Source organism: Meleagris gallopavo, chromosome Z (genome assembly GCF_905368555.1).
Source record: "Meleagris gallopavo chromosome Z, MGAL_WU_HG_1.1, whole genome shotgun sequence".
Lineage (NCBI taxonomy): Eukaryota > Metazoa > Chordata > Aves > Galliformes > Phasianidae > Meleagris > Meleagris gallopavo.
In genome coordinates, this window is record NC_139435.1 from 2111852 (window position 1) to 2129944 (window position 18093).

The 18093-nt window shown below is 40.2% G+C and overlaps 1 protein-coding gene across 1 annotated transcript in view; it reads left to right on the plus strand.

Moving 5' to 3' along the window:
• LOXHD1 (lipoxygenase homology PLAT domains 1) overlaps nucleotides 1-18093 on the plus strand; it is a 126056-nt gene that overhangs the window by 48826 nt on the left and 59137 nt on the right. Inside the window, exons 14-25 of the mRNA XM_085213657.1 lie at nucleotides 1882-2042; nucleotides 6977-7053; nucleotides 7868-8064; nucleotides 8366-8558; nucleotides 9325-9485; nucleotides 12190-12487; nucleotides 12756-12910; nucleotides 14177-14310; nucleotides 14856-15004; nucleotides 16218-16322; nucleotides 17022-17150; nucleotides 17790-17954. Of these exons, the coding sequence (XP_085069783.1) occupies nucleotides 1882-2042; nucleotides 6977-7053; nucleotides 7868-8064; nucleotides 8366-8558; nucleotides 9325-9485; nucleotides 12190-12487; nucleotides 12756-12910; nucleotides 14177-14310; nucleotides 14856-15004; nucleotides 16218-16322; nucleotides 17022-17150; nucleotides 17790-17954 (1924 nt within the window). The remainder of the gene's footprint in view (nucleotides 1-1881; nucleotides 2043-6976; nucleotides 7054-7867; nucleotides 8065-8365; nucleotides 8559-9324; nucleotides 9486-12189; nucleotides 12488-12755; nucleotides 12911-14176; nucleotides 14311-14855; nucleotides 15005-16217; nucleotides 16323-17021; nucleotides 17151-17789; nucleotides 17955-18093) is intronic.

The following is an 18093-nucleotide window of genomic DNA, read 5'->3' on the forward strand; positions in this document are numbered from 1 at the left end:
AAAGTTGAGCCTGTTCTGAAAGCTGGAAATAATGAAGAGGTCAACCTGAAGCCAAAGTCCTTGCTGCATTAACAAGCAAATAATATGCAGATCTGATTTATGAGGTCAACCTACTTAATATGTTCCATTATGAGGCATGCTTTGGATGATAAGAGTTGGATTTAAATCAGTAAAATATACTCGGTCTCCTGTGGAGGACAGTTTGAAAATCTGATCACAAAACTGTATATTTTCTGGCTTCTGCATCATCATTTGATTGAGAATTGGGAAAAGAAAGAAAATGAAGATAAAATGAGGTCAGATTTTCAATACTGACCATTGGATTTAGGCTTCTTAAATATACATTAATGCTTCGGATTTGCCTTTGAGTGTTCAAAATTTCCAATTCTTCCCTGAGGTCACTGTGTTCTGTAGACTTAAAAAGAATTTTCATCAGGTTTATCTTGTCCTGATAAAATCTGTCAGGTGACACATGGCATTTACCTAGTCATAAAGTTCATTCTGCTTCTGATATGAAGGTTTGTGGATGAAGACATCGCAAACATTGTATTTTTGCTTGTGCATTTGTATAATTACTTTTTAAAAATTATTATTTTTAAAAAAGATGGTTCAAATTGTAAAGGAGAGTCATTATCTCAAATGGGAAGGTCTAATTCTGTTGAAATGTTGGCACAATGAGTCACATTTCTATATTAGTTTGAAGACCTTTGGTGGAGTTTCAGAGAGATGTTTGGTTCACAGAAAAGATATTTCAAACAAAGATAATCACTTTTTTTTTTTTTTTTTTTTTTCACTCTCACTGAGATGAGCAATAGGGTAGGTTGCATGAAATAAACAAAGGAAGATAGGAAGAATATTTCAGGAAAGGCTGTTCAGTGTGATTAATAATATCCAGACAATATAAAGCAAACTGGAATCTGATAATGAATAAGTGTTCTTTTGGCATGTGGAGCTGAAAGCTGGTGAGTGAATTGGAAGTTATTTAAAGATCGATCCTGACAAATTTAAGAACTCATACGTTTAGGAGACTTTATATCTACACTGATTAACTCAAATGCTCTGTTAAGAAGAAACATGGCTTAGTCAAGGTGGTCTTTAATTTGCAACTCTTAAAAACCAATAGCACCTGATTACTAATTTAACTTGAAAAGTTTGCTTGCAGATGCAAATTAAAGAATTTGAAGATGCCTTTAAATTAGACGTTTGCCCTGCTGCAGTTCCTTCCACTTACTTCGCATTAATTTGTATCAGCTATTAATAAGTAAGACGAACATCAGAGTGTATTGACTAAGACTGATACAGTGAGCTTTTGGTAACTTAAATCCTCATGCAGCAGTTTTGAGTTTGTAGCTAACACATATTTATGGAAGCCCATCATTAACAATGAAAACTGGGGCTGTCTTTTCAGTTGTCTTAATTTTGAGTCCCGAATAATAGAAGTAGTGAGGGTTGCGTTAATAATTACTCTACCCCAGCTGAACACCATCATCATCCACCAGGACAGTGGTCTAGAGTGACATGCTCAGGCTCTCCCAGAAAGCTGATGAGCAAGAGTTTGAAACGGGATTTCCTGCCTATGTGAACTCCTCAATAATCAAATTAGTTTTTTGGTTTTTTTTACAGTTGTGGAGGGCAAGCAGTGACATGGGAGATTTCAAATGCCTGGAGATCATACATTTATGAATCTAATATTCTACTTCTATCACAATATTCCAGCTTTTATTCTTTGGTAAATTAATTTGCACTTACTCCTTCATCTTGTGAGGAATTATCTTGCAGCATGCTCATGATGTTGGTTTGATTGCAGTAATAAATTTGAGTTGTCTGTTTGTTTTTAGGGAGAAATACTACCTTACCTTTTTGTTTTTCTCCCTCTCAAAGGCTGATGAATTCTTCGTTGAAGCAGTAACACTGAAGCAGGTGAGGAGGGTGAGGATAGGGCATGATGGCAAAGGAGGAAGCAGTGGCTGGTACCTTGCCAAAGTGATAGTGAGGGAAGAAGGACAGCCAGAAAGCGAGGCTGTGGAATTCCCCTGCTACAGGTACTGGAAACAATGGTTGTGCTTGCTAATCATGCCTCAAGCTATGCATTTGTCAGACTTTGAAGATCCTTGCTATTATTCCAAGACTGGAATTTTCCGAGCACAGCTTAATCCTTTTTATTTATGCATTCATTTATTTTTTGCTAAGCCTGAAAGCAAAGAGTGTGGACGGGGAGGTTTAGGATGCTGTTAACTCCCCTTACCAAGTGAACAGCAATCTGAATTGTGAACTTTTCATCAATCAGCTCAGTACTATTGGAAATTTCCAAAAGGCAAAATGCAACCTTCCAGTCCCATATATATAATATAATGGAATGGGTGTTTTTTTTTTCATGTTGGTAGAATGTAAAATTGTTCTACTGCCATCTTGAGAGCTTCTTGCATGAAGAGAAATGCATATCAGGAGTAGAGAGATAGTCAAAGAGCAAAGGGTTGTAAGTCAGCCCTATGAGTGAGCTATAGCTGTATTCTTCTCTTTCACAGACAACCAAAGGGCCAAAGAAAATGTGTTATAGTGAGGCTGCCTATGGATAACCCAGGTACAACATCTGTCCTGGCATTGACTGAGGTCTGCTTCCACATCCTGGCACAAACCAGAGATGACTGGCTGAAAATAAAACAAGCATTCAGGGTAGTTCAGTGTCCTGTACATTTCCATGTGCCCTCGAAGAAAGTCCACCCAGTAGAATGGAAATCCACTGAGCTTCACTTAACAGCAGCAAGTAGCTGTTCTAAAAAGCCTTCTCTAGGGGGACAACTGAAATTGTAAAACGCAAGCACGATTATTCTTAAATTGCAAACAAGGGTAAAATCACAAAGCTGATTACTTGTCTCTTGCCACTATGAATCAGGAAGAACACCACTGTAATCAGGGGAGTCAGACTAATTTAAACCAGGAGCTAGCTCCAGCCCCCCTGCATTGCTAAGCCATGCCACGTCAGGCAGCACATACGCTGGAGAGAGAGCACTGAGCAGCAGGTGCAATGTCATCGTGGCTGTGCAAAGCAAGCTGGCCTCTCCCTCATCAAAGAACAAACAATAGTTTTATGTCATTGCTGCCTTTTGATGCATAATTTCGTAACCACACATTTCACTGAGTTAAGCAACCAACCCTAGACAGGTTTTCAATTGTGCATGCAGTGTCTGTGTGAAGAGCTGCGCTGCTGAGGCTCTTCAGAAGTATTTCTCTGTCTAACTGCATTATGCAGCTGGCTCTTTTTAGAGATTTTGTTTTGTTGTTTTTTTTTTTTTCTTCTTGGTTGTTACCACATCTTCCCTCAGCTTGGAGTGTTGACCCAGTATCCTTGAGGTTAATTGGTTTGGTTCAGAAGAAGCACAGTCCACAGGCTGTTCCTCTCAGGCCAGGGATAAAAAAAAAGGAGGGAGAAAAAAAAATCCAAGGTCTTAAGTCCAAGATATGTGGGGTGCATTCAGGCTCCAAGTCATCAGTGATGGAATTCCACTCTTCCTACCTTTCTCACAGTCTCTTTTTCCGAGTGAGATCAGTACCGTTCATGTGGCTTCATTTGCTGTCCTTGTGCCAGCATTATCTCTTCCCCTCAGATTGAGAAGGTAACATGACTGATCGCCTCCATACACAGGGAAAGCTGCTCCCTATCTCTATCTTTGGTGCCTGTGTCTCTTGAGAGACAGGGGCATCATCGCAGAATACGGGTGTCGTCATGGAGTCGAGATATCTGAGGGAGAAGGTGCTCACCCACTGCATCCTCCGTGTGAAGGATAAGTATCTCCATGACCTGCAGCGTTTGGAGGTTCCCCTCCAGTCCTGTGGGCCAAGGACAGCTTGTATCCCCACTGCTTTGGCAGATGCTTGGAAGGACCGTCTTTGCTTGCTTCTTCAGAGCCAAGATGTTGAAGAAAGCTTGGCCAAGAAGAGCAGCCTTCTCTTAGTGAGCCAGTGCAGTGAGGTTAGTTAGCCAGTGTAAGCCAGACTCCATCCCAGGGATGCTTCCATTTCTGCTTGGCTAGTCTGAGGCCAGCCAGTGGACATGCTGATGTTTTCATTGTCTCCATCTCCAAGATGTGACTAACTTCAACTCCTGTAACCTCTTGTTGCTGTGCCCTTACTGAAAGATACTTCACTGACTTTTTGCAGCTTAGCTGCTGCTGGAAGTCAGCTTAAGGACAAAATACCTTCCAGCAGAAACACATCTCACCTGTGCAGAGAGCTCCTGATGCTTCTTACCTCTGTAAAAACTAGACTATTCTGGCATATGGAGAGAAGATGTTATGACAGAGAGCTGGCTAAGCAGTTTGCACTACATCCGATTTCCGTATGACATCCATATAGATCTTCATTGCATATAACTCACTGAAATCTCTGTTCTAGTTTTATATATATTCATACACATGGTTATGTTTTGTCTTTTGATTTGAAAGGGTTTTTTTTTTATGACTCTATAGGAACATCTATAACCTAATAGTCACAACAGCTCAAGGAGAAGAACTCTGTCTTAAGGGGAGCCAAAGGAGATGAAGAGAAGATAAGTGGATTAATTGTGAATTTGTGTCAGGCTCAAGATGAGTACTCAGAAATGATGACTCCCAGGCCTGTGCTTTCAAACTCTTAAAACAGTTGGCTCAAAGAGAATGGCTTGTAGCTCTTTTTAGAGTCAGTGATATTTAAAATGGTCATTTGATGTTTGCATGTATGGAGAAAATACAACTTCTCCAAGAGTTATTTGCAGAATTACTAGTACCTCATTTGGGTGCATTGCAGTATTATTCCTCCTTTGTGACCTCATGAGACTATAATATCCATGATTATTGGAGCCGAATCTCAAATCCTCTATGGAAGTCCAGGAATGGACTTGCTGACGTTCTCTATAATAGCCTATTTTTCATAATATTTATATCCCAGACCGAAATGAATTTTCAATCAGGTAGTCATGAGTTCATGATCGGATACAATTTCACATGCTATAAATTATTACAGTTCTACTGAACTCTTCAGTAATGCTTAGTTACATTTTTTTCTAAGCATATGGACTGCAACGTCCCACTTTTTCTCCAGTAAAAGAGAACATAATTAATTCCCTGAAGAACAACAGGCAGGCCATGAATGAATGATGCACCAGGAAACCCCAATGAAAGAACATTTAGTCAGTCAGGTGCCAAAGTGCTCATCATACCAAGGATCCAGAGAAAATTCCTTGAGTTTCACTGAATACACTACAAAATCTAATTTGTACACATCTGTGTACATACATTGTATTTGAAGACGTACACAAATATGTCTGAATTTGTCGCACTGAGTGATATGGTTTTGTGGACATGACAGTGATGAGTTGACAGCTAGACTTGATGATCTTAGCAGCCTTTTCCAACCTTAATGATTCTATGATTCTATGAATTTGTCTGGATGTGCTAATCATTCTGGTTGCACACAGGCTGTCATCTACAAGACTTCAAATGATACCATTCTAATTTTTTTAGAGCATCCGTGACTCCCTGGACCTACAGACGTTCATGCTAGAGTGTCTTTCATGTAATATTTCTGCCCACTTTGGGTTACTGGACGTATCATTCTTTTTAAAACTAAGTTCTTGATATGCCCTTGCAGAAGCTGTAGTGGCATGTGAATTACATGCACTGAAACTGTACTGAAGCTAAGCAGACTCTGGTAAAATGAAAGAATATTTTGACAGGTCTTTTGTATGAGGAATATGATAGAACTATGCTGGAAAATTCCATTTTCTGTTGCCTGAAGTATTTATAATGTGTCAATCCATTTGAGTTCAGAGGAAGACTATAAGCCCCTGGTTGCAGTCTGCTGCTCAGTGATATGCTATTGGAAATATGTTGGAGTAAATTTAGCGTATTGCAGCACATGCTGAAGTGAAGGAATACAATAGCATTGTTCATCCAAATACTTATTCTGTCACTAGTTAAAGTCATCTTCTTGAGAAAATAATGCTATTCTCATTGCTGAAACAACCTAATGAGCCACAGCCTTAAGCCAGTTCTGCTGATAATCCTCCATTTCCAATCCAAAGCAAACTCCTCTCCTTGCCATCCGTAGCTGCCAATGTTGGTAGAGGGAAGTTATTTACCTAGGCACACATCCTCCTTTATTGGATGCATTATTCTTGTCCTTCCTCGCTGCTGATACTATACTGCACACAGAGATCTGTTTCTTGTGGAACATGTTTGCATCCTGCCAGGTTGGTGGAAAAGGGTGATTGTCCCCGCTCCATCCCTAAAACATCAACAATGGTGAAGGTGAAAAAAATGAACAGCATGTACACTGGCAGCAGAAACTGCAGCTTTCAGGGCACAAAGAACAACATCAAGACAGCAGAAGTTTATTCTAGCTTATGGCTTCTGCTTTCCTGAAGGCCATGCTGAGTTCAGTGGTCCTGGGATGACTGAGTTTGGTTTATTTGGTCTTCTGAGTATACAGAAGAACCTTGTCTTCTGTATGAGATCCCACAACATTTGGATACGTGTCCAAGGATGTGAATCCTTAGCCAGCATCAAGAACTACATGACAGGAAGGTATTAAGGACCAGTTCTACCAGGTAAAATTCATTCCTCAAACCCCAAAATATCAATTAATGTAAAGCCTTTTTCCTTTAGGACTTGATGTCTCAGCATGCTCCTCTAATGCTCTCCTTGTACTTCACCCTTACTCCATTCCTGACATCATTTTCCCAGTCTTCCCCACACACTTTTTCTATTCTTCTGTCCCTACTGCACCCCTCAGGCACCACCAAAGCACAGCACCACAGTGAGGACCAACCTCTGTAGTTTGAAGTGTGGCTGCCGTAGAATCCAGTCAGGCTCCTGCAGATCTAACAGACATCATTTTGACAGTGGAGTGGAGTTTTAATGTCTATGGAGCCAGGCTGGATCATAAGAGGCCTGACAGGTCCTAGTCATTCCAAGATAACTTACTTCTGTTTGTAACCCAGATGGCTTGACAAAAATGAGGATGATGGTCAGATTGTCCGAGAATTAGTGCCTGCTGGAGAGTCACCGTTGCTAAAAAGTGAGTTTAGCCCGTAAAAATAGGTCTGGGTTTGAGATGTGCGTGCACCTAATTACTTGTTTTACTCTACTTAATAATTCATGGTAGTTCACAGCAAATCTGCTGGGCTTTATTTTACCATTCTTTTGCAGCGAGCTGTAGGTCACTCAGAGGAAATGCCTCTGACCCTTAATTCCTAGCTTATGTGTGGGATTAATTTGCAATTAAAAAAAAAAATAATTGCAACATTATGTGTGTAGAAAGGAACTCTGATTTTTAATTTTGCAATTTGTTACAGAACTGCTGCAGGATTTCTGTGTTTGTGTTTTCCTATAGCTTTCTCTGAGCAATCTTGAATTGCCACTCCTGTTATAAAGAAAAATCCACTGCATTCCCAGAGAAAAATGCCAGAATATTACACTGCTCTTTTCTCGAGAGCTAGGGCTCCAATACTGCAATTTTCTTTATAAAACACTGCTCTCTCTGAGATACTTTGCTCTGCTTGAGATGCTTTCTGTTTTCATAAGAAAATTTTTGTACAGAAGAACGTTTTTACATAGAAATAAGTATTTATTTAGAATGAAGAATTAAAGCTATTGAATTAAATTGCAAGTATTAAAAAAACAGTGAAATCACCCCACTTTCCTGAGCTCATTTTTATGACTTGGTAATTATCTAACAGTGAGGGGAAGGAAGATATTTTTCTGTTTATTAGCCTAACTGCTGCTTCTGTTATGTGTTGTATGTATCTAAGGTGTGACAGCCACTTTGGGTGGCTTGCCTGGCTGGAAATGCCACTCACACATCTTTGTTTTGTACATTAATCTTACTTTAGATGTCAGTTATCACATCAGTGTGAAGACGGGAGATATCCCCGGAGCCAGCTCAGACTCCAAAGTTTTCATCAAACTCTATGGTGAAAAAGCTGACACTAGCAAGGAGACTCTCTTGGTCTCTGACAACGATCTGGGCAATTATTTTGAACGTGGCCGAGTGGATGAGTTTACTATAGATACAATGGATATTGGGAAGGTAAGAATTAATTGCAGGTGGCACTGTGCTTTGTGCAAGTGGCTGAATTCAGGATCAGTATGTAGCAAACGGTTGTAAAAAGTTCTAACATTAAGAAACACGTTTGGTTTAGACTGTTGGGTTAGCAGTCTACGTGCTGGCATGTAAAGTCACTATTTCAAGTTTATTTTCAAATACATACAGAAATGATTTGCATGTGCACAATGGAAGAGTAGGAGAAATAGATTTTAATGCCATAAGAAAACTTCGTTTTGTTTCTTCCTGCTCTCATGGCTTCTTGTTTATTTATTTTTTTTTTAAGATCAATCGAATACTAATTGGACATGATAATGTGGGTCTCCGGTCTGGATGGTTCCTGGCCAGTGTCCAGATCACGGTTCCAGTCCAGGGAAGGCAGTACATGTTCCCCTGCAACCGATGGCTTGACAAAGACGAGGCTGATGGGAGGGTGGAGGTGGAGGTCTACCCAAGTGAGATTTTGCCCATTGAGAAATGTGAGAGGAGACACATTGAGAAATGCGTGCTTTTTTACATAGATAGGATTAAATTTGTATTAGTAGTGTTGTTAAGGACCAGGACAGGCATCAGAAAGTTCCTGTCCCAAGGGCCTTACCTCAGCGAAGAAGGTAAATTATTCTGCTGTTGGGTTTTTGTTGTTGTCAATTTTCTTTTTTTTTTCCTAAAAGACTTGGAAAAACATTAGTGCATCCACAGATCCTGATCTTCTTTATTACCAATACCAATGGGTTTTGCTTTTTTTACCATTACGTGCTTTGCTGCCCAAGTCCTGCACAAACACACACCCTATCCTGCCTATATTACCCCACAGTTTAATTCATGTGAACCAAATCCCTACTGTCCATTTGGCTCTTAGCAGAAAATTTGCTTTCTTTTAAAGCTTAAAACTTGCCTAGAAATCATGAGAAACATGCTTTTCCTCTGTTCTGTGAAACTCACTCTCTGTTATTAAATTCTTGGCATTATTTAACCACTCAGTAGTTAATTCTGAAACGGAATTCCCTTTTCAGGCTCTGTTTCGCAGCTCCCTGACACTACTTAGCAGTATAGAAGTGAAAACTATTAGTTTTTTTCTCAATGAAGTGTTGTGCTATCTCATATTTGGCTTGGGTAAGAGTAAGAACAGTCACCTCAGCTAAGTGACCATTTGTTTGTACAAGGTAATTTGATTTTGAACCTCAGCTCTCAGGAGCATTGTATCCGAACTTTTCTGCTGATTTAACTGATTTATTTTTGGACTAGTGATAAACTATGAAGTGTCTGTAATTACTGGAGACGTGCGAGCTGCAGGCACCAACGCCAAAGTCTTCATGCAGATTTATGGCGAGACTGGCAAAACTGAATTGATCATCTTGGAAAACAGATCAAACAACTTCGAACGGGGAGCCACAGACATCTTCAAGGTATGAATACAGTCTTTCCTGCTTCTACGAGGGGAAAGAAATGACCAGCCAACATTCAAATATCAAAAGAATAATTGGCCCAGTCATCAAGATAATTGGCCTCAACAAAATTGCCAACTCTGCTTGCCTCTTCTGACCTTTATTCATCTTTTTGAGGGGTTTTATATTTCATAGAGCGACTTTTTTATTCTCAGGAGTTGATAGCAAATGTTTTATTGAAGGATAGCCCTGTAGCTGCTTTTTTTACCTTTACATTCAAAACGAGACAATTACATTAGACTTCAAAAGATCATAAACTTATTTTTAATGCCTGAACTGATGTTACTGTCCCTACTCAGCTGGGATAGAGAAAATAAAATATAAACAATTTCATCCCTGCTTCTAACCACCCATCCCATCCCATTTATGATAAGTATGTTTCTTGACCCAATCCTACAAAGATCTGCTTCCATAAGTTATGCAAATGTACAGCTGTCCCACAGATTTTACTACCTGTAGCACTTGCCTGACATACACTGTATATTTATAATGCCTGAGGTGCACAGCTTGCTCCACCATCTATTGGTCTGGAAAATATTTAGGTCTATACATCAGTGTCTATATCTCTTTCTAAGGTACTCAGCCTAAGCAATGTGTGGGTTGAGATCTGGCTAACCCAGCAGGAGTGTCTGAGCCAACAAGGCTGGCCACCACAAGGTGACTGGGCATCCTCTCCTAAATGGGATCTGGCTATGTATGGCCATCATCCTCCTATAGCTTGTCTTCTTGCTTGGGTTTTCTTTCTCTTTCCACAGAAATCAAAGTTTGGGGCAAAAGAATGGTCTGTGTTCTTACTCAGAGTGGGGGCAGGTTGTGATGTCAGGGTGTGTCAGAGTCACGTTCTTCTGTAGTGTTGTATCCTCAAGAGACACCAACACCTAGACAGCAAAGGACAGAGACCGGATGGAAGGAGATTGAAGACTCATCTGCTGTATGTGCTAACAGAGCAGGGCTCAGCACTGCAGTGCCTTGAGGTCTCTGAATTTGCAATCCCACAAAACTGGAATCCATTTCATCACTAAAGTTAAGCACTTTATCTCCTTGCATAAGCTGCTTGGAACTGTAGGAATTGAGGTGTCCTTCCCATAGCTACAGGTTAATGGGGTGCCTTTATTGCAATCTTTTCCACGGTTCTGTAATGGGTATTTCTGAGTTAATTTCATCACCTCCTGCCCCAGTTCCTTGCTTTATAGAATGGAGTTAGTTGTGTTCATCAAATTTTATTGAGTTTTTTAGGACTTAAGAAGGGAAACATTTTATAAACTCCCACTTTCTTAAGACTCTTTATAATTTTAAGGTTAGGTTTCTCTGATTTTAAAGGAAATAATGAGGATTGAAGCTAACAACTTTATGAGTAATAGCTATTAGCCACCATCAGGAGTATATTAAAGCCATATGTACAGTCTGCTGTTTACATAGCCCCATTTATTTTCTCCCTTGGATGTTTATTGCTGGTCTTTAAAGTTCTGCCCATTTTTTGTGTTGCTTTTTTCTTTTTTATTCTGGGAATGCAAGTCAGAAGCAGTTAAGCAGTATTTGACAAACCTATCTGTTTCATGATATGAATATTTACAGACAGATGTAGACAAGAATAAGATCTAAATGCTCATCGGAAATGCCATCAGTTATGGACAGAATGTGCAGGATGATTGTAGCAAATCTAAGAGGAAAGCAAAAAAAAAAAAAAAGACACATTCTTTATGCCACAACAGTTGGATCAATTTTAGTTTTCTGATAAGCATCTTGTGTGCAGTTGATTTTGTTTAAATCTACTACAGAAAAAAAAATGCTCATAGACTGAAACTTTATATGCCAAGTTGTGAAATTTTAGCCTGAAGCAAATGTTTGCAAGTTTTATAACATATGCACTACCTATTGGCATGAACAGTCATCAGAAACAGGTCATCGGTTGTTGAAGGATTGCATGGAATAAAAGCTTTCGATCCAACTTCTTAGGTAATAGTACAGACACATAATCTAAACCAACATGATTTTTTATCTCCTGTATTGACTGCAGAGATGGAAACCTTCCTTTTTATGCAGTCTCCAGCGAATGATGCATTGTAGTCATGAATGGATTGTATCCTCTCTGCAATAAAAAAAAATCTGAGAAGATATTCTTCTCATTTTCCAGATCAGATATAAGTAGAAGAACAGTCTGTGTTCTTCCATTGTTGGGGTTATCTGAGCACAGTTTACTGCTTTTCCACATTGTTGTTAATGCTCCTGGCTTGGTTCATGGCTCATGCTAGGTATTGAATATATCTTATCTATTTCAGGCACCAAGAAGCCCATGAGCTACTATGATATTTGACATATTCACTTTTAATGCCAACATGAAAACAATTTTGGTGAAAGGAAAAATGAAATAAGGAGACAGTAAATACGAATTCAGCTCCTATCTCTACCTTGTTTTTCTGGGTGTCTTCAGATTAGTCTGTTCAAGTGAGATTTGTGTACTTGAGCAAGTGACACTAGTGTTCAAGTGAGATTTGGTAACAGGACGTATGAAAACATGGAACAGAAAGGAGAAATTATGTTTTCTAAAATGACTTCTTCTCACTTTTTGACTCAGACAGGTGTTTTGGGTGATGTTTTTAAGAGTCCATTTTCTGAAATGAAGATGTCTAATATTCTGTCGGGTGCTACTTTTCCTTGGTGGCAGATAGAGGCTGCAGATGTTGGCAAGATTTATAAGATTCGGATAGGCCATGATGGGAAAGGCATTGGGGATGGCTGGTTTCTGGAAAGTGTCACACTGAAGCGCCTCGCCACAAAGATGGATGAGTCCGATAAAAAAAAGAAGAAAAAGAAAAAGTCTGAGGGGGAGGAGGAAGAGGAGACAAAGATGGAAGAAGGAATGGATGTCTATACGTTTGTGGCACACCGCTGGCTAGCTAAAGATGAAGGAGACAAGGAGCTTGTGGTTGAACTGGTGCCTGATGGAGAATCTGAACTGGAGGGTAAATATCAGACAGAATGTGCATGTGCGTGGATAAAGCTGGCAGTTTAGCAGGCCTTAACTGTTTAAACAGCTAATGACAAGGGCTAGAGAAAAATAGTGCCTCTCATGTTTTAAGATAGGCGCAAATGTTCTATCACACTCAAAACCTTTCTTAGATGCAATAGGGCTGATATTTTGGGGCCATGCACTTCTTTGGGAGCCAAGGATCTGATGGTACATAGCTATTTCTGGGCTTCTTTCATCTCCCTTTGCAATTTCACTTGTAGAGAATACATACGAAGTCCACGTTCTCACTGGCAGTGTGTGGGGATCTGGGACAGATGCTAATGTCTTCCTGAGCATCTATGGCATAGGAAGAGGAGACACGGGTGAGCGCCAGCTGAAAAGGTCCAATAACCTCAACAAGTTTGAAAAGGGCCAGGTAATGCATGAGCTCAACTCACTCGAGCAAAACGAAGGGCTGGCAGAGCTCTCTCAGATGTCATTCTAGACATTCCTTACCATCTCTACCTTATAAGGCTCTGTAGGTTTCTTCTTTCAGCTTGATGCTCAGATGTGTTTTATTTCTGAATAGGATTATTAAAGTAAAATAACCTCAAAACACTTTCCAGAGAAAATTAATTTGGATATTAGGCTGAATATTTTTCTGCTTTGGAGCTACCTTTCTCATCTTCTTCCTGTAAGCATACTGGTAAAAACACTTCCTGCCGGGAATACCTGAAAACCACAAACTTTATATTGATATTGGAGAGCATTTGTGTGGCAGTTGAAGCACATCAGTGTTTAGATTGCAAATACACTTCCAAATGCTCTGCTCGATGAGTCAGGGAATAAAAGCAGTATCACACAGTGTGCTATAATTAGGTTATGATCTGATCCAATTAAACAACATCACTGTAGATTATATATTTGCCATAAAAATGCTTATGAAGAAATATCAAGCAGCTATTATAGCCAGAAATCATTCAAGGAATAATTTTGAGTATCAAAGAATCACAGAGACAATAAGCAGCAGTGGAAAACTTGCAATTAGGAAAAAAAAAAAAGTCTAAGGTTGTTAAATAAGCTGTTAGCTGTGATTTATGAGCTTGGCATGGGTGAAACTGCAACCTGCACATGGTTCTTCATTCAGTGGGAAGAGCTCCAGGCTGCAAATGTAACATTCTCCTCTCCAGGGAGTAGAAACCCAACGTCTACTAACAAGTTAATCACGTTAAGATGCTTAAAGTGTTATGACAACAGGGCCCGTCCTGTCACACTAATGCTGCTAATAAATGAGCCTCATGGTTGTGGTAAATGACAAAAATCTGCAGATTGAAATAAAGCACATGGAGGCACAGAGGGGACTTTCTGTGAAGTTAATGTGTTTATGTCCAGTTCCAGATTCAGACTAGGGGAAACACTCACCCTGCAAGTAATGAGATTTAGGAGAGTTAAACCTATGTGGAGGATGGGATGAGGTAAAGAAAGGAGGGAAGGGCTCAGCAGTCCTGTGGCTGTCACTGCCTCATAGAAGTCAAGCACGAGTGTTAAAGGGAGACAACAGCTCTCTCATTATTTTAATACATCCATCCTAGGAGTATAGGGAAATCTACAAACATCTTACGAGCAAATTACACTGTCCCAGCTAACACCTCTCTTTCCCCCTTTCTGGAAAAGAGTTGTTTTCCTCCTGCCTCCTGCACAGGTGGACGTGTTCACCATCAAAGCCATTGACCTGGGTGAGCTGAAGAAGCTGCGGATCCGCCATGATAACTCTGGTAGTAGCCCAAGCTGGTTCCTGGAGAGGGTAGAGATTGTTGACCTCAAGGAGAGCACCACGTAAGCAGCCCACTGCACCCTTTTCATATGGTTGGAAAAGGGGCCACGTTCTCCCAGATAGCTGGGTGAACGAGGAGTGTATTTTAAGAAACCATAAATGCAGGCTTGTCATTGAGTGGGAACTTGTTTACAAGATGCACAGTGCATTGGTGGGTGGGACTGTTCACGAGGACCTCAAGATGGGTCCACTCTTCTTAAGTATAAAATGCCTGAGAGGCCCTAGCTTTCCTTGAGTTATTTAAATTCTTCTGAGTGTGAAAAGTAAAAGGATTCAGTCATACAGGGTTGACAGCTCAGCCCCAAAACAGCACTTTTCAGTAAGTGCTCACTAGCCAGTCTATGGGCTAAAAGTTTTCCCAAACAATACCAAAGCTCAGGGATGGAAGCAGATGCACTGTTCAGCTGTGGGCAATGTCCATGGTATATTTCTTGTTTGTTTGCTTGGTTTTGTTTTGTCATAAAGCAGCTTCTGATCTGTGCTTATTTGTGTCATTAGAGCCTGTGAAGCCCCGTGTAAGTGCTGGGTGCTGCTGTCATTCTTGTAGGTATTATTTCCCATGCCAGCGGTGGTTAGCAGTTGAGGAAGATGACGGTCAAATTGTCAGGGAGCTGGTCCCAGTGGATGAAGCATTTGTAAAGAAAGATTCAGAAAATGATGGCCAGTCTCTTGCAACGCTGGGCCTGGAACAGAAAGGTAGATGTTAGCAATGTGTTTCTTCCAGTGTGGGGTTGAAAAGGAACCGTATTATTAGCAGTGCTATGGGACAATACCTGTTAACATTCACTGGGCTGTAATTCAGCCCCAGCAATGAAGTTTTCAGGTGTGAAAGTGTGAAAGTGTGTGTCAGCCAGCTAAGGGTGGACACTCCTCTCTTTTAGGTGATTTAATAATCTTGCAAGATTGGCCAAAAAGCCAGGAAGACAGATAATATGTTTAATCGTCACCTCTCAGCTGAAACGTACAAAGTTAAAATGTAAGGCATAAATCTCAGCCAGTTCACATCATGGACTGAAATGTTTAAATATTTCTACGTGAAAATAAGCAGAGATTAAATATAGTCAGGGAAGCAGAAGAGACCTAAGTTTGTCTTGGTTTCCATCTTGATGCTTATGACTGTTGTCCTCCAGAATACCTTCATCTCTAATGCAACTTAATTTTGCCTAGAACAGTGATATCCTCTGATGCAGTGAGGTACTGAGTGCTCAGAACTTCCGCTGGCTTCACTGTCTGCAAAAGGTCATAAACCCTCCCTTAGTTCTGCCTCCAAAAGCTTTTCAATACATGAATATTTTCCACAAATTGAATAATCCTTCAGTTCAGGAGGACCAGCTGGTTGAGCAGCATCTTGGAAACTATGCATCTGTCTATGGCAGAAGCTGCTATTTCAGAAACCTGGAGTAGGTTTTCGTAGCTCAGTGAAGGCTATGTGAGACTTACCCATTTTTTCATGAGTTTACTACAACTGTCAGATGAAGGTGCAATAGCAACCCCTCTAAGGAGTGTCTGTGAATATTAACCACGTATATCAAAGTGTATATAACTTCTGATACGCATAAAATGCACTTATATTATATGGCGATATCAGGATAGAAATACTTTTTTTTTTTTTTCAAGATGTAGGATGGTAGATGATAGAAACATCTCTGAGGAGTCTTAAAGATGTCCAAAAAGCAAACAGGAAACATTTCTCGTCTTTAAATATGCAGAAAATGTAGTGAATAAGTGGAGCAGTAGAGGGACATGCAACCAGATAGCCCTGCTCACAGCATACAGCAGGAGCTGGAGATTGCAATCAGGCTGTAATCAGTCAAAATAGAATTGAAACCAAACACACACATGCAATGAAAAGCAGAATTCATTCCTATTCAGACTTCACACTCTTAAACTAAGATATTTTATCTGACAGCTAAATCCACGACGTACATTGTGAAAGTGAAAACTGGGGACAAGAAGAATGCTGGAACAGATGCCAATGTCTTCATCACTCTCTATGGAAGTAAAGATGATACAGGTATGGATCCATGCGATGGAAAGAGATAGCACCTCGTTGGTGGATATAACTGTCTGAAAAGACAGGTTGTTGTTTCTTTTTCTTCCTCAAAATTGATTCCTCAATCCTTTTTAGGACAACTGCATGTTCTCGCTGTCTGTGCATATACAGTATTAGCTGGGAGCATACCAGCAGCTGCTGTAAATCATTGCCAAACTCTGAGATGCTGATTTGCACCAGCTGCTGGTCTGAAGGCTTTAATTTCAATTATAGAAACAGCACAGTTGCCTGGGACTACATTGCTGAGCAGTGGATGTGGTGAATGATTTGCTTTTCTCAGCAGTGAATCAGAATGCTCCTGAAATCCTGCTCTGCCTCGTCGAGTGGCCCAGAAGTATTTCATCAGCTGATGAGCTGTGCGTGGGGACTGATGCGTGTCAGAGTGGCAGGGAGCTGATGGGTAGGGCTCATCCTGCTAGCCATAAACACAGCCCAACAGCACTGTCCCAGTGGCATTGCCAGCAGATCCCTGAAGAAAAGAGCTTTTTGGGGTGGTGATGTGGATACAGGTTTGGGTTCAGAGGGCGGGAGGACAAAGCTCAGATCTCAAGATGAAAAGCTGTTTTTCACATATTATTCATTTCCATTGTTCCACTGTTGACATTCCCAGAGGATTTGTTTCACATGCTGAACAATGTCCTTTTGCATTGCCACAAACAGGGATAGTCAGCCTGAAGGCCTCAAAGCTTAACAAGAACAAATTTGAGCGTGGGAAGATAGATGAGTTTACAGTCGAGTCTGTCGACATTGGAGACCTGAAAAAAATCAAGATAGGCCACGATAACGCAGGTAGGATAACATGCTTTGTAGTTTAGTATTTCTGCTTGATCTGGCATATTATTGTATAAAATAACCTTCCACCTAGTCCCTAGATTTACCTTTTGTTGATGAATTCTTCGTGCCACTTCAGTTGTTGCCGTCACTATTTTTCTGTTAATGCTAAAACAAAAGTAAAAACAACAACAAAAAACCTGGAATCCACGGGACCCGCAGATTTCTCTAATCTATCAATATTTTTGTGTTGCTTCTTTGTTTTGTTTTGTTTTTTGTTTTTTGTTTTTTTTTTTTTTCCCTGTTATCAAGTTCTAGATGCTTTTCAAACACAGATGTGTCTCCAACACAAACGAGAAGCTCTGATAGGATACGTGGATTGCTTCCAAGGGATAAATTGAAAACTTCCCTCTTAATTTAAATTAATCCAAGCGATGGACTAATTAGCACTTTCATAAAAGCATCTTTAACTTCTTGCAATACAGAGATATAAAATGTGTTATCTCAAGCCTGGCCAATCACTTGCAATGATCTTTTATGATTTCTATTCCATTGGCAAAAGAGACGAAGATTAAATTATCTGAGGCCTGGAAGGTAATGATTCATTTGCTGTTTTCTGTAAAGGATTAGTTATTCCTTGTATCTTTCCAACCACAGGTAATTCAAATGGCTGGTTTCTGGAATGGGTGGAAATCGATGCCCCATCCCTGGGACAATGCCTCAAGTTCCCTTGTGGCCGTTGGCTGGATAAATCAGAGGATGATGGAGCTATTGAGAGATTCATCTTCCCTGCAGAATTGCAGACAACAGAATATATCCCATGTGAGCAAAATGCTATTTCCCCAATATACACCCATCGTTACAGAAGATAAAATCTCACTTGCTCGTAATTATATAGGCTTGGCTTCTCCCTGGAACTGTCTTTGAGAAATTTATGAATATGTAAGATACCAGTTACTCC